The sequence below is a fragment of the Panthera leo genome, chromosome D1 (assembly GCF_018350215.1).
Source record: "Panthera leo isolate Ple1 chromosome D1, P.leo_Ple1_pat1.1, whole genome shotgun sequence".
Lineage (NCBI taxonomy): Eukaryota > Metazoa > Chordata > Mammalia > Carnivora > Felidae > Panthera > Panthera leo.
In genome coordinates, this window is record NC_056688.1 from 109,041,398 (window position 1) to 109,056,515 (window position 15,118).

The following is a 15,118-nucleotide window of genomic DNA, read 5'->3' on the forward strand; positions in this document are numbered from 1 at the left end:
CAAAGCCTGTGTGCCCTCTCACTGAGCGGCTTGATGACACTTCTAGTCTAGCCGGGAGCTCACAAGGTAGAGAGGATGCAGGTTTGCCAAGTGGCTACGAGGATAGGAACCAGGAGCCTCTCAGAGGAGCCCTAAGCAGCTTTGATTCTTGACCTGGTGGCAGAAAGAACTGACAACCAGGGATGTTCACGGTGGAACAGGCCCCTCAGGAAGCGGTGAGCCGCTCGTCATGTGAAGGAGGCATGACCTTTAAGAAGCCTCCAGTCTTGAGCACTTAAGGGTGAACCTGCTGACATTTCAGGGTAGATGTATGCTTGGAAAAAGTGCCCCCCAGAAGGGAAGGGGAGAAAAACAGTTTCAAACAGAGAGGGGGACAGACCCTAAGAGACTCTTAAATACAGAGAACAAACCGAGGGTTGATGAGAACAAACTGAGGGGGCAGGGGAGGGGGGCAAATGAGTGGTATGGATTGAGGAGGGCTCTTGTTGGGATGAGCACTGGTTGTTATATGTAAGCGATGAATCATGGGAATCTACTCCCGAAGCCAAGAGCACACTGTATACACCGTATGTTAGCTAACTTGACAATAAATTATACTTAAAAAAAAAAGTGCCCCCCAAACACTTCAAAGAAAAGTAGTGAAACTAGCCAAAGAAAAAAGAATAAGAACGCAGATTTCAATGGGATGCGTGCTTCTGAGGATCCAAGGGGAAGGGGCAGAACAGTAGGAGTGATTTCAAGAGAGAAAACATTAAAAGTAGCAAGAACAACTTGCCCAGGCATGGGACAGGCGGGGGCAAGCTGATAAGCTCTGCGGAAAATGGCATAAGGAGCTGAATCACCACTGGGACAGACTCCTCCCTTTTTCTCCATCAACAGAGCACCCATCAGCAGCCTGGCATGAGACCAGCAGCTGTGGGGGGAATGCAGAACAGAGCAGGATAAGTAACAGTCTCTTCCCCTCGGAGATGCACAGTAGAATCCTCAGGGACAAGATAAAAAGCCAGTGGCTAAAAAGGTTGGACACATTCAAGATTAAGCACTGAAAGCAAGATAAGGCCCTGAGAACCCAGTAGGGCAGACCCTGCCTTCCTCCACTCAGTACACAGGGAGGAGCAGGGCCAGATGCCTAAAGAGAATCACAAAGAAAGCACCAAAGACTGCAGGGAGCAGGAAAGCCAGAGCAAGGATCCAGGAGAAGTCATAAAGGGCGACTGGAAAAAGATGGTAAGAGGAATGTGCTCCTTTATTAGACGGAGAGAAAGCACAAGAGAAGAAAGCAGAGGTTGTGGATGTGTGTTTGTGCTTGGTTATGTATGGTATGCACCTACGTGGGCCTATCAACACACGCACGTGGAGGTGTGCATGTGGCAGACAGGTGTCTGTTCAGTGCCTCTGGATGGACCTGCCCGAGGCCATGTTGAGGGCGTGTACAACTGTGCTTTTGCATGGGTGTGAACCAGCCATCTGACCTCAGTTCTCTTGACCTCTGCCCCATGTGGTCAGTCTGCCTTATACATGGGGACAAAATAACCAGACTGTAGATGAGAGAAAGACATGGTGGTCCCTGGGAGCCTGAGCTCCCCAAGAACAGCAGGCTCTCTGCACGTGCAGCTGCCTTCACCTCTCTGGGCCATAGTCTCCTTACCTGTAAAAACATCTCAGCAGAAGCTTTCAACCCAGGGCACACAGCACAGGTGCCACTGAAGTTTTGAAATAATAAGAGATGCCCAGGGCCCACCCTTGCACCAATGAATCCCAATCTCTAGAAGAGCCTTCTAGGGGCGCCTGGGTGGCTCGGTTAAGCATCTGACTCTTGATCTCAGCTCTGGTCATGATCTCATGGGTTCGGGAGTTTGAGCCCCATGTTGGGCTCTAATGCTGACAGTGCAGAGCCAGCTTGGGATTCTGTCTCTCCCTTACTCTTTGTCCCTCCCTCACTTTCTCTCTCTCTCTCTCTCAAAATAAACTCAAAAACTTTTATTAAAAAAAAAAAAAGAGCCTTCTAATAAAGTCCCTGCACAAGAGATTCAGAAACTGAGACTCAGTAAAAATGACAAAGGGGCCCTGAGCTCCAGATTCCATTTCCTCCCCAGGAACTCGCTGGCAAGTTGGGAATGCAGTCATGATGTGATGGAGTCTCCCTGCATGGGAGGTTGGATTATCACACCCTAGCCAGCACTCCTCCGGAGAAAAGGCTGAAGTAAGGACTAAGGAAGACAGATCCCAAACACAAAAGACTCCTACCTGCAGGGCCCTGGAAGAACACTGACCAGATGAAACCGACAGGATAAACCAGCTCTGCACTAATGCAAACAGCCTAAAGGATGAGCACCAGACACTGGTCACAGTAGGAGATCCTGGGGAGGAGAGCTGAAGGGCCGAGGACAGTGGTCAGAGAGAAAGAAGTACAGTTCTTGTATGTGCCTTTTGAATTTTGCATCATAGGACTATATCAGCTACCTTTAAAAATCACGGGGAGAAAAAATAATTGGCAGAGGCACAGGATCTGGGATAACCTGGCTGGATATAACCAGGATGTACACAATCTAGGTTTAGCTGGCCAGCTGACCCCAAGCAGATACAGTGTGGTGGCTGTCAAAATTAGCCTGACTTGCGACTTCACAGTGGACAGGTGGCACTCTCATTGAGCGGGGGGACCATCCCTCTATGATCTGTGAAGTTCACTCCCTGTCTGGCTCCCTGAGCTCTGGACTGAGCTCCACATTCTGAGCAGTGTATGGACTGACACCTAAAATACACCCTGAAAAGAGAAATTAGGATGGAGAAGGGTCAGGAACCTGGGGCAAGGGTGAGGAAAGAGATCGTGTTTGTCAGTCTAGGCAAGGCAAAGATTGGGTGGGGCACCATTGTCATCTCCAAGTATCTCCATCGGCAAAAGAGAAAAGCTGTCCTTCCTGAAGACAGCTTCAGTTTGGTGTCCATGAACACTGCAGGAAGGTACTTTTGGGGCTAAGGAAAAACTTCCTAGCCTTTAGAGCAGTCTCACAGCAGAATGTAGTGAGCTCCTTGTCCTGGGACATACTTGACCTAGAGGTGTAGGACCATCTCTCCATCAGATGGTGCCAAAGGGATTCTTGCATCCACCAGGACACTGAACCTGGTGGACTCTGAGTCTGAGCCCACCCTGACTCAAGGAACACCCAAGTTCCTCGGGTACCAGTGCCAGGCCTTGTTGTGCAGGTTTTGTCCCTCAGGTGGTTATCCTGCTGTCACTCACCAGTGACACTGACCTAGAAGCAGTTGGGGCAGTGCCAGAGTAGCTTCCAATCCAGGGCTGCAGAGCATCTGATCAAAACCTGGGCCTGGAAGGGTTTTGGCAAGGCCAATAGGTGCACCCTTCCACCCTTTTTAAGAAAGCAACATTTACTGAGTGCAGCTATGTGGCTGGTCAGGGGCTACTGTGGGAGTGAACAAGACAGACAGGTCTTGGCCCGTCTTCTAGGGAGGAGACAGAAAATCAACAAGAAATAAGTTAGAAGGGATGAATGTTATAGAGACATGGACTGGAGGGGGCTCTATGGAAGGGACTCTATGGGGGGTTGGGAATCAAAGAAGGCTCTCTGAGGAGGTGGCATTTAATCTGAGCCCTGAATGACATCACCTTGTCTTGGGCATCCGGTTGACGAACAGCACTTGTGTTCAACCACAGGGGCATGAGTCTCTGTTTCAGCAGATGCCCAGCTGCTCTTTGCTATCCTTTTCTCCCTTAGTGTCGGAAGCCTTTCCCCCAGAAAGCAGCCCCAAGACACGGCGAATCCCACAGGGACATAGTTCTGAAAGAGTTGGGTGAGGGGCATCACCAGTCTCTAGAGACAAATGAGCCTGGGGTCATATGCGTGAGATGCAGATAAAAGCAGTGCTCGCTTCATTGGGTCTTTGTGAGCAGTAAATGAGTAAACGCATTTAAAGCATCAAAGCGCCCGACACACAGTAAGCGCTCAGAAAGTGGCAACTGCCCCAGTAACCGTCAATAAATGTCAATACATGTCAAAAGTCTCTGGGTCTCTGGACTCAGAGGAGGCTGAGCCTCCCGGCGCCTCGGTTTCTCCCGACGTCCTTTCTGGCTGTGGCACTGCCTGCATTCAGGCTCTACAGGCTCACGATCTCCCGAGCCTCCCCACATCCCTGCGGCCTCGGCCAGGTTTACAGGCGATGAATCCAAGGCCGCGGGGTTGTGGGTGGTGGCAGCTGGAACCAGGTGCCTCGGGGGAGCCCACGCCCCGCCCTCCACATAGGATGGCCCCGCCCCAGTCCCCCTCCAAGCCTGGAGCGGGCCCGGCTTGCACGCTCCTTTAAGGCCGCCTGCGGGAAGAGAAGAGCGTGTTTCGCCCCCTCCGACGCCGCCGAGGTAGAGGCTTCACCTTTAAGGCGGCGCAGGGACTGCTGGGAAGGCCGGCGGGATGGAGGCGGCGGGACCGGCTCACGGCTGCCGGTCCGGGTGAAGCGGGGCGGGAGCCGGAACCTGAGCCGGAGCCCGGCGGGAGCGGGAGGCGCAGGTCTGCGCGGGCCGATCCGGCCGGGAGAGGGGCCTCTGGGTTGGCCTAGGGGTGGGGGCGTCGTGGGTGCGGCCTGTGGGAGAACAGGGCCGGTCTGCTGGGAGGGGGCGCGGTCCTGCGTGGCCGGGGGCGGGAGTTCGACCTTTCCAGGAGGAGGGGTCCTCGGGGCGTTGCGCCGACCTATGGGGAAGGGTCATTGTGGGCGCGGCCCCGGGTGGGGAGACGACGTAGCAGCCGAGATCTCCAGCTCCTTTAGGGGGAGGGTCCCCCCCCCCCCCCCCCCCCCCCCCCCCCATGATCGGCCTGCCTGTTGGGGAAGGGGCCGCCCGGGCGGTTGGGACTGGATCTCCTGGAGGGACGGGGGTCTCCCATACGGGAGTGAGCCTGCACGATCCCCTTAGGACCGTCCTCCGGTGCTCCCTGTCCTGGCTAAGGGAGTCGCCGGGGCAGTCCCGAGTCTGGGCCGCCTAAACCGGCCTGAGCCCGTGGTCTGGACCGAATCCGGGTCCGGCCTCACCGCATTGCGTCTCCCGGGCCGAGACGACCTGGGCGCGCCCCCTGTAGGCCGAGCGCGGGCACGGTGCGGGCTGTCGGCTGGGGGACCCGGGCACCCCGGGGACCCGGGCGTCGGGGACTGAAGGTGTTTACCTAATCCGGGGTGGACGGCGGTGTGGCCCCAGGCCCGGCACCCGCCTGCCCGCCTCCTCGCCTTCACAGGCGGCACAGCCATGGCTACGATGGTGCTTCCGCGGGAGGAGAAGCTGAGCCAGGATGAGATCGTGCTGGGCACCAAGGCCGTCATCCAAGGCCTGGAGACCCTGCGCGGGGAGCATCGTGCCCTTCTCGCTCCCTTGGTAGCACATGAAGCTGGCGAGGCAGAGCCCGGCTCACAGGAGCGCTGTGTTCTCCTGCGTCGCTCCCTAGAAGCCATCGAGCTGGGTCTGGGGGAGGCCCAGGTAGGCTGGTCTGGGATGCCGAGGTGGGAGGTCAAGGGAGGGATGGAGCCTGACAGAGGAAACCTGGCAGTGTAGGAACAGAATCTGAGCAGGGAACCATGTGGCCTCTGGAGCCCCATGGTAAGATTCCAGTAATATCTGTTGAACAAACAAATGGGCTTTGGAGACCCCAGCTGTGCCTTGCCTCAGGAGAGCCTGATCATCCTTTAGCCCCGACACAGAACCCTGTTCCTGGCTTCTCTGATGGGTAGCAGAGACTGAATGATGTAAGAAAACAAAAAGGAAATCCTTAAGAACCGCCCCCGCCCCCATTCATTCTCTTATTTGTTCCTTCACAGGTAAGTTACCAAGTGCCTACTATGTGCCAGGCAATCTGTTATGTGCCAGACAGACAGCCCCAACAAGACAGACGGGTCCACTGCGGAGAGAGTCAGAAACACATATACATTTGTTACATATTGTGATAAGTTCTCCAAAGAAAACAACAAGGTCTTGGATAGCTTATAGGAAGAGGTGTAATTTATTGGTCAGGCAAGACTTCTGAGGAAGTGACATTTAAACCACGACCTGGAGGAAGGAATGAACCAGCCTCCAGAAAAGGGAGGAAGGCGAGAGGTTGCATGTGCAAAGGTCCTGAGGTAGGAAAGCTCTTGTAGTGGGAGAATTGAGAGAAGACCTGTCTAACTAGATCTTCATGGATCTAGTTCATGGAAGGAGAGGGACAGAAGAGGCCTGTGGAGAAGGCAGGGACCAGATCATGCTGCACCTTATTAGTTTGGGTTGTATTCTCAGGAAAGCAGGAAGCCTTTGGAGGGTTTTAGGAGTCAAGAGACACAGTCTGACTTAGATTTTGAAAGGTCCCTTCGGGGCACCTGGCTGGCTCAGTCATTAGAGCATGCGACTTGATCTCAGGGTTGTGGGTTCAAGTCCCACGTTGGGTATAGAGGTTACTTTTTAAAAAATCTTTAAAAAATAAAAAAAGTAAAAATTCCCTTTGGCTGAGGTGTGGAGAATGAACTTTGGTGAGTCAAGGGTGGAGGCAGGTAGCAGGTAGTTAGGAAGGCACTGCTGGAATTCAAATGAGAAACAGTAGCTTGGACTAAGGGGTGGCCACGAGGGAAGCGAGAGGACCAGTTCTAGATGTTCTGGAGGTGGGTCCAGCAGGACCTGGGGATGAAGTAAGGGAGAGGAAGGAGGGCAGAATAACTCCCAGATTTGTGGTTTGAGCAAGTGAAGGTGATGAGAGAGCCTAGGTGATCAGGGGTTCAGTTTTGGTCCTCTTAAGTTGGGGCTGCCAGGACGAGGTGCAGATGGAGATATTCACGAGGCACTGGGGTACACAAGGGGTACACGCTTTCTCTGGGGGAAAGAGTCTTGGCCCCTTCAAATCTTGGCTGAGACACCGCCTGGCTCTATGAATCCTGGGCAGGTGGTAACATCTCGGTTTCCTTGTCTTTAAGGATCATGCCACCTGCTGTATATATATACTTCCAGGCTGCGAAGGGAATTTTTCAAAAAGCTAGTGGTTGCGAACACACCTGTCACTTATGCATTTTGCTAATGAATAGAAAGTGCAGGGTGCCAGACAGCTTGGTCCTCTGGCAGGACAGCCTGCTGGTCATTCCCTCCTTGGCCAGGTGGCTGCCAGGTACAGAGATAAACACACAGGGGTCCCCCTCCTGGTGTGCACAGGCACCCACACAGATGGGTAAGAGGGTGGCACGGAGGGAGAGGAAAGTGCCTTCCTTTCCTGGGGCTGCAGAAACGACCCTGGCTGTGAAGGATGGAGAAAGAGTAGATCCTATGCAAGGCTCCCAGGCAGGAAGAGCCTAAATGCTCAGGAAAAGAGTCCTAGAGGTTGGAGAGAGGGGTAAGGACAGAAGCTGAGGCCTCTGGGTCCCCTTCCCCTGTGGTTCCCAGACCATCTGAAGGCTTGGGACATGGACACCTCTCCTCTCTGGGAACTGCAAAAGGGCAAGGGCTTACCTTGGCAGAAGTCAGGATGGGGCCTTTCAGTGGCCCTTCAGCCATTTATCAGAGTTCTTAGGAAAGTGCTAGCGCTGGAGCAGGGGGCAGTGCTATAGCGGCTGTGGCCACAGGGCTTGAGTCCAAGCCCCAGGAGAGACGAAGAGAAAGGCTAATTCAGAGAAAACGCAACACCCCAACAAGCCGTCTTCATGATAAACCCAGTGAGATGGGAACTGGTTTTTTGTTTTGTTTTGTTTTTTAAGTTTATTTACTTATTTTGACAGAGAGAGAAAGCATGAGTGGGGGAGGGGCAGAGAGAGAGAGAGGAGAGAGCAAGGATCCCAAGCAGGCTCCACACCATCAGTACAGAGCCCGACGTGGGGTTCGAACCCCCGAGCCTCAAGCTCATGACCTAAACCGAAGTTGGATGCTTAACTGAGCCACCCAGGCACCTCGGGAACTGGATTTTTAATGCAGAGGACTAGCCGGAGGCCCAGGAAAGTGGATGGACTATCTCAGAGTCCAGCAGAGCCGGCCTGGGAGCCCAGGGCTCCACACCCCAGAAGGAAGGAACTGAGGGTCTCCAAATCTCCTGGGTTTAGGTCTTGGACGAGGGTCCGTTTGAGGCCTTATGGGAACACTCCCTTGATGATCAGCCCTGTAGCTCCTCATAGGCAGGGCCAGGCCCCAGTACCCCGGGAGGCCCAGGCTGGGGGTGCACAAGGCTCTAACCCTCATCCTGGCTGGCCGGCACAGGTGATCCTGGCGCTGTCGAGCCACCTGGGGGCCGTGGAGTCAGAAAAGCAGAAGCTGCGGGCTCAGGTCCGGCGCCTGGTGCAGGAGAACCAGTGGCTGCGCGAGGAGCTGGCGGGAACACAGCAGAAGCTGCAGCGCAGCGAGCAGGCTGTGGCCCAGCTGGAGGAGGAGAAGCAGCATTTGCTGTTCATGAGCCAGATCCGCAAGCTGGATGAGGACACATCCCCCAGTGTGAGCCCCTACAGCCATCGGGCAGGGGGGCCTGGGAGGGGGAGGGGCAGCGTGGCTGGCTCTGACCCAGCCACTGACACTTGGGCTACCGCGCCCCACCTTCCCTGACACTCGTTCTGTCCTCCTCCCCAGGAGGAGAAGGGGGACGTCCCCAAAGACTCTCTGGATGACCTGTTCCCCAACGAGGAGGAGCAGAGCCCAGGTGCAGAGGGACAGCTGGTTCTGGGGGCAGGGGGAGGGAGAGCTGTGTAAACTCCTTGTCCTTGGGACCCAGAGGTCACCAGAAACAGGGACCAAAAGGCAACTGTGTTCTTTCCCACCTCATTTCTGATCATCACATCCCAGCATGTTAGAGTTTTTAATTTTTTTTTTTTTTTTGAGAGAAACAGAGCATGAGCGGGGGAGGGGCAGAGAGAAGGGGAGACGCAGAATCCGAAGCAGACTCCAGGCTCTGAGCTGTCAGCTCAAACTCACGAACCATAAGGTCATAACCTGAGCTGAAATCAAGAGTCGGACGCTCAACACACTGAGCCCCCCAGCATGTTAGAGTTTAAAAGTGCTTTTCTCCCCCTAAGCCTTGAGGAGCAGTTATCACAGGTCAGAGCTTTAGAGCTGCCTAACCTAGGTTTAAGTCCTGCTCTGCCACCAGTTGTTCTGGGACCACTGGTTTCTTTCCCTCTCTAAGCCTCCTCTGAGGGTTAACGGAGGATGTGTGCACAGTACTGAGCCCTGGGCCAGCGCTTACAGTGTCAAGTGTCCCTTCTGCGGATGGGAGGCCGAGGCTTGGAGGTTAGATGGCTTGCTCTAGAACACATAGCTTGAGGCATTGTGGCCCGGATTCTACCCACTCTACAGATGGTGAAACTAAGGCAGAATAGTAAGTGACTTCCCCAGGGCCACATGTCGGGTAGGTCAAAGACATGGCCGGTGTGTGCCAGCTCAACCCAGTTGGTACATCTTATCTGCCCTTGGCCTTGCAGCCCCCAGCCCTGGAGGAGGGGATGTGGCTGCCCAGCACGGGGGCTATGAAATCCCAGCACGGCTCCGCACCCTGCACAACCTGGTGATTCAGTACGCCTCACAGGGCCGCTACGAGGTGGCCGTGCCACTCTGCAAGCAGGCGCTCGAGGACCTGGAGAAGACATCGGGCCACGACCACCCTGATGTTGCCACCATGCTGAACATCCTGGCTTTGGTCTATCGGTGAGGGCTCCTCTGGCCACAGTCATCCATGGGAGTGCCTGCACACTTTGTGAAAGCTCCAGCCCTGGTCACAAACCCTTAGGCCCTGGTGACGGTCAGGACTCAGCTCCACTGGGCAGTTGGGCAGAGAGAAGGAGCATGTGTCCAGAGGGTGTGGAGTCCACAGGATGCCTAGGCCCCTGTGAACCTGGGCTACAGATGTGAATAAGGCTTAGTCCATTGGAGGAAAAAGACTTGGGCGTAAGTAGGGACCAGGGCAGCACATGAAGACCCTAAGGATACCAGGGAGTCAGCACTGCTTCTCCAGGCATTAAGGCTTAAGTAGGATCTTTGGTGAAAGATGAGTTGCCCAGAACATGAGTGTGTTGGAAACGTTTCCCCTGGCAGAAAGAGGAGTATGAGCAAAGGCCCTGAGGAATAGGCAACAAGGTGCCCTGGGCATGAGGCAGTGGGGTGGGGGTGGGGTGGCAGATCTAGGGGAATCTGGCTCATACCCTGGCACTCTATGCCCTGGTGAATCGTGAGTGAACTGTCCAAAGTCCCCCGCCCCAATCTGCTGGCTGAACGGGTCTCCCGAAGCTCTGGGTCATAATCATGCCCACTCACCAGTAAATACAAGAGGAGTGACCGTGGAGATCTGAGACCACTAGGGGGAGGGCCTTGGGCTGGAGGACAACCCTTACTTACCATGCTTCTACCCGCACCCAGGGACCAGAACAAGTACAAAGAGGCTGCCCACCTGCTCAACGATGCCCTGGCCATCCGTGAAAAGACACTGGGCAAGGACCACCCGGCTGTGAGTGAGGGCGGGGGTGGGGGAGCTGCCCCTGCCCAGGCAGCGCCCTGGGTCATTGACCTCCACTCTCCCACCCACCAGGTGGCCGCAACGTTAAACAACCTAGCAGTTCTGTATGGCAAGCGGGGCAAGTACAAAGAGGCCGAGCCACTGTGCAAACGGGCATTAGAAATCCGGGAGAAGGTGAGAGCAGGCGGGGCTGGGCAGCTCAAGGCTGGCACGTGGGGGCCCAGGCCAGCCTTGAGCCCAGCCACTGGCTCCCACTCCCATCGCAGGTCCTGGGCAAGTTTCATCCAGATGTGGCCAAGCAGCTGAGCAACCTGGCCCTGCTGTGCCAGAACCAGGGCAAAGCTGAAGAGGTGGAATACTACTACCGGCGGGCGCTGGAGATCTATGCCACACGCCTCGGGCCTGATGACCCCAACGTGGCCAAAACCAAGAATAACCTGGTACCCTGGGCCACGAATGGGGTGGGAGGAAGGAAGGAAAAGGCTCGACTCCCTGCATTCTGCTCACCCTCTGGCCGCTTCCCTCCAGGCCTCCTGCTACCTGAAACAGGGCAAGTACCAGGACGCAGAGACCCTGTACAAGGAGATCCTCACCCGGGCTCATGAGAAGGAGTTCGGCTCTGTCAATGGTGAGTCTGTGACCACCCTGTGCCCCACCCCCCACTCACACAGCACAGGCCCCCCTCAGCCATCAGCATCCAGGGTAAATACCTCAGCTGGACAGGCCCTCGTGGGGTCTGGCTGGTCCCCAGCCATTTGTGTGCACGTGTGAACACACACACCCAACGCACACGGCCTCCTGGGTCGTGCTGGTACTACACTCAGCTTTTGCATACGCCGTGCCCTGGGCCCAAAGTCTTTTTACCTCCCCTGCTGGGCAATTCCTGCCCCTCATGAGGCCCCACTCCAAATGTCTCCCCCCCCCCCCGGGGAAGCCACCTTCTGGCCCCCCATGGTTGGTCATTTCCTGCCGTGTGATCCCTCAGCCTGGCCTATCATTTAGGCCTAGCACATGTCTCGGGCTGTGGGCTTGAGGTGTTTAAGGATCCGCTGCCCCCAACCCTCAATCGCAAGCCCCACAAGCATAGGCCTATGCCCTGTCATCTCTTTGCTCCAGAAGAGGGTCAGTAATGTTCTGAGTCTGTTTCTTTGTTCACCCATTCATTCATTCATTCATTCATACATTCATTCATTCAACAAAGCCCAACCCTGATCCTTCCTGGGTACCCCTGACCTCCTCCCCAGACCCCAGTCCTATGTTTCAACCAGGAGAAGCCTATATGGGAGGCTGGTGACAGCCCCCTTTCTCCCCCCAGGGGACAACAAGCCCATCTGGATGCACGCAGAAGAACGGGAAGAGAGCAAGGTAGCTCTATGGGCAGGGCTGGGGTGGCCTGGGGAGGGAGGGTGAGGCTAGGGATGTGTAGAGGGGAGGGACTTCTGCCACCTCTGCTGACCATTCCTTCCCCCTAGGACAAGCGCCGGGACAGCACCCCCTATGGGGAATATGGCAGCTGGTACAAGGCCTGTAAAGTAGACAGGTGAGGACAGTGGGGCAGGGCTGGCAATAGAGCAGCTGGCAGGGAAACAGCATCCTGAGCGGGGGCCAAGTCCAGGCTCTGGACTCCATCCTGCTCACCCCCAGAACACACACCTCTTCTTTGTCACCTTGGCTTTCAAGACCTGGGTCACAGGCCACCTGTCCCAAAAAGGCTCGCTGCGTTGGGATGGCCGATTATCTTGCTCTTGGGTCTCCCAGCTTTTAGTCCTGGTGGCAGCACCCCACGTAGGGCTGGGGTTGGGGTGATTCCGAACCAGGAGAGTCTAGCACAAGCACAGGGCTTGACACGGGAGGGGAGAGATCCTGGTCGGCTGGATGGCTCGTCAGGGCCCAATGTGGGCTGGATGGGCCTGGTTCCTGGGGAACATGGAGTCTGAGACTATCCCGCTCTCCCATCCACAGCCCCACAGTCAACACTACCCTGCGCAGCTTGGGGGCCCTCTACCGGCGCCAGGGCAAGCTAGAAGCGGCACACACACTGGAGGACTGCGCCAGCCGAAGCCGCAAGCAGGTGAGGCCACGGGCCCGAGGGGGGTGGGCAGGGACCTGTGTGGCCCTGTGTGTTCCAGTCAGGATTCACGGCTCCATCCGGTGTGCCCTGCCTCTCCCTCAGGGCCTGGACCCTGCAAGCCAGACCAGGGTGGTGGAACTGCTGAAAGATAGCAGTGGTGGACGGGGAGACCGCCGTGGCAGCCGGGACGTGACCGGGGGTGCTGGGGCTCGGCCTGAGTCTGAACTCGAGGAGGCAGGGCCTGCAGCCGAATGGAGCGGGGTGAGTCTAGGGTCTCGGGTGGGCCGGGAGGCTGTGTGGTCAGTGTGGCACAGAGACAAACGTCTGCCCCACAGGATGGCAGTGGCTCCTTGCGGCGCAGTGGCTCCTTTGGGAAGCTCCGAGATGCCCTGAGGCGGAGCAGTGAGATGCTGGTGAAGAAGCTGCAGGGTGGTGGCCCGCAGGAGCCTCCTAATCCCAGGTGAGCCTCTGCCCCTGATCGCCCCCACTCCCCCCGCTGCCCACCCAGAGTGAGCCTCTCACGAACCCACCCAGTAACCCACCCACCCCAGATGAGCTTCTGATCCACATGAACTCCCTTGTCTCTCTCAAGCTCCGCCACCCACCAGATCTGCTCCCTTCCCGTGAGCCTCCCTTTCCAGCCCCAACCTGACCCCTTCCCACATCTCCCCCTCCCCCAGCCCACCCCATTCACCCTGGGCAAATCCAGGCATTCCTTTCCCCTCAGGATGAAGCGGGCTAGTTCTCTCAACTTCCTCAACAAGAGTGTGGAAGAGCCTGTCCAGGTATGGCTGGGTGGGTGTTTGGGCACTGGGTAGCTGAAGCCCAGGCCCCAGGGCCCAAAGGCTGCATGTCCTGTGTACTGGCCAAGCTTGCCAATCACGTCTACTTACCTAGCAACATTTCCAGCTCTGTGCCAGGCCCAGCTTTGGGCTGGACACAGGGAAGACAAATGAGGGAAACCCTGCTCCCGCCTGGGATGGATGTGCACGTGGCCAGGGCCAACACAGTAACCGCTGAGGTGGGCAGGAGTTCAGAGCACCACGACATGGTCGGGGGCCCAGCTCAGGGCCTATGGCTGATCAGGCCCCTTCTGCCGGGGAAGTACAGACCGGCAGCAGCAGGAAGCTGAGCCACCTGCCCCTTCTGCCCACAGCCTGGAGGCACAGGTTTCTCTGACAGCCGCACCCTCAGCTCCAGCTCCATGGACCTCTCCCGACGAAGCTCCCTCGTGGGCTAATCCTGAAGGGGCAGCCAGTTGCCAGAGCGTCCACCCGGCACTGTCCCCATCCCCAGCCCTTCGCATGGGCCTGCTGCTTGCCCCACGTGTCTTTCCCAAGGACCCCTGTCTTTTCTGTTCAATCTCAGGGTAACCTCCTCCCTCGTCATCTCAGCCCTAAGCCCTGGAGGCAGGGCCTGCCTGCTCCAGCTCTACCCCTTATTTATTCCATCCAGCAGGGCCCCCTCTTCTTTAGGTTCAGGGCCAGCGTGAGGGGCTGGCCAGGGTCTCCAAGGTAGAGACACAGCGGCCCGCCCTCCCCAGGCCCCGGAGACAAGAACACTGAGCACCTGCCGTCCCTTCAGCACTCCTGCCCTCCCCCCTGTCCCCCGCCCCCGGCCGTTGCTTCTGTATATAGAGAAATAAGTTATTGGCCGCGCCCCTCCCCTCAGTCCACGGTACTCCCCGGTTCTCCCCTCACCCTGTCCTCCTCTAGTGGTACCGCCCAGGCCTTAATCACCCCCATTCCGCGCGGTGGTATCTTCCAAGCTCTACATCTTGGGGGGGCAGCGCCTCCCCAAAGGGTTCCCTGGGCCTTCTCGCGCTCCTCCTCGCCTCTGAGGGGCGCGTTGAGCCCCACCATCGCCCGTGCCCCAGGACGGAGAGCCCTCCCCTTGCCCGTCCTTTCACCGCCGGGCCCTGCCCAGCATCCCGGCCTATGCACTGCCCCTCCCGCCCGGCCCCGCCCAGGCACGGCCTGACCCCGCCCCGGGCACCGCCCGTCGAGCCATCCTGCCACGCCTCATCCCACGCCTGCAGCTTCTCGCGAGGGGCAGTGATGACCCCCTGTGGCAGGAGGGGCTGTCCCTGTTGGGGGTGAGGCGGTCGCTTTCTATTTTCAAATGTTGCTGTAGAAATAAAGACCGTTTGAATCTGAGCCGGGCTTGTTTTGGAGCGGAGGCCGAGGTCTCCTAGCGTCTCTAGATTGGGGGTGAGGGCGGGAGAGGCTGCGAGCGAGCGAGCGTTTGTGTGTGTCTTTCACGTCCGGTCCCGTGCAGCCGAAGCCCAGATATTTTGCTCCTATCCCGGATTTGTTAGGGGGCCTCGCAAGTTCAGGGTTTTTTCTAACAACCTTCATCTCTGAGGTTCTAGGGACAGCGGTCTTTGAACTCTTCCCCTTACAAGGCTGTTTCACCTTGAGCGAATTACCGAGAGTCGACTTTTCCATCTATAAAATGTGGGTGACGACACCCTCCCGGGGCTGCATCTGAATTAACAGTACCAGCACACCAAGAACCCCAAATAAATGAACTTCTAATGCTAACAGCTCCGGGAGCTGAGAGGGTAGGGATGACCACCTCTGCCAGGCAGACACGAAACGTGTCAACC

At 56.8% G+C, this 15,118-nt stretch overlaps 1 protein-coding gene across 7 annotated transcripts; it reads left to right on the forward strand.

Moving 5' to 3' along the window:
- The first annotated feature begins 1,004 nt into the window (after window positions 1-1,004).
- On the forward strand, window positions 1,005-14,666 carry KLC2 (kinesin light chain 2). Of its 7 annotated transcripts, none has more exons than XM_042905836.1 (16): window positions 1,210-1,227; window positions 5,238-5,476; window positions 8,201-8,431; window positions 8,564-8,633; window positions 9,412-9,634; window positions 10,343-10,430; window positions 10,512-10,613; window positions 10,706-10,879; window positions 10,968-11,067; window positions 11,755-11,804; window positions 11,912-11,979; window positions 12,402-12,510; window positions 12,613-12,771; window positions 12,846-12,970; window positions 13,238-13,295; window positions 13,667-14,666. In XM_042905836.1, exons 2-16 carry the CDS (start codon window positions 5,249-5,251, stop codon window positions 13,748-13,750), a joined length of 1,869 nt encoding a protein of 622 aa, XP_042761770.1. In that variant the 5' UTR covers window positions 1,210-1,227; window positions 5,238-5,248; the 3' UTR covers window positions 13,751-14,666. The 7 variants fall into 7 exon arrangements, with proteins under 7 accessions (XP_042761772.1, XP_042761770.1, XP_042761769.1 ...); XM_042905835.1 differs by lacking the exon at window positions 1,210-1,227 and adding an exon at window positions 4,288-4,372; XM_042905833.1 differs by lacking the exon at window positions 1,210-1,227 and adding an exon at window positions 4,312-4,372 and having other exon boundaries at window positions 5,201-5,476.
- The last annotated feature ends 452 nt before the right edge of the window (window positions 14,667-15,118 follow it).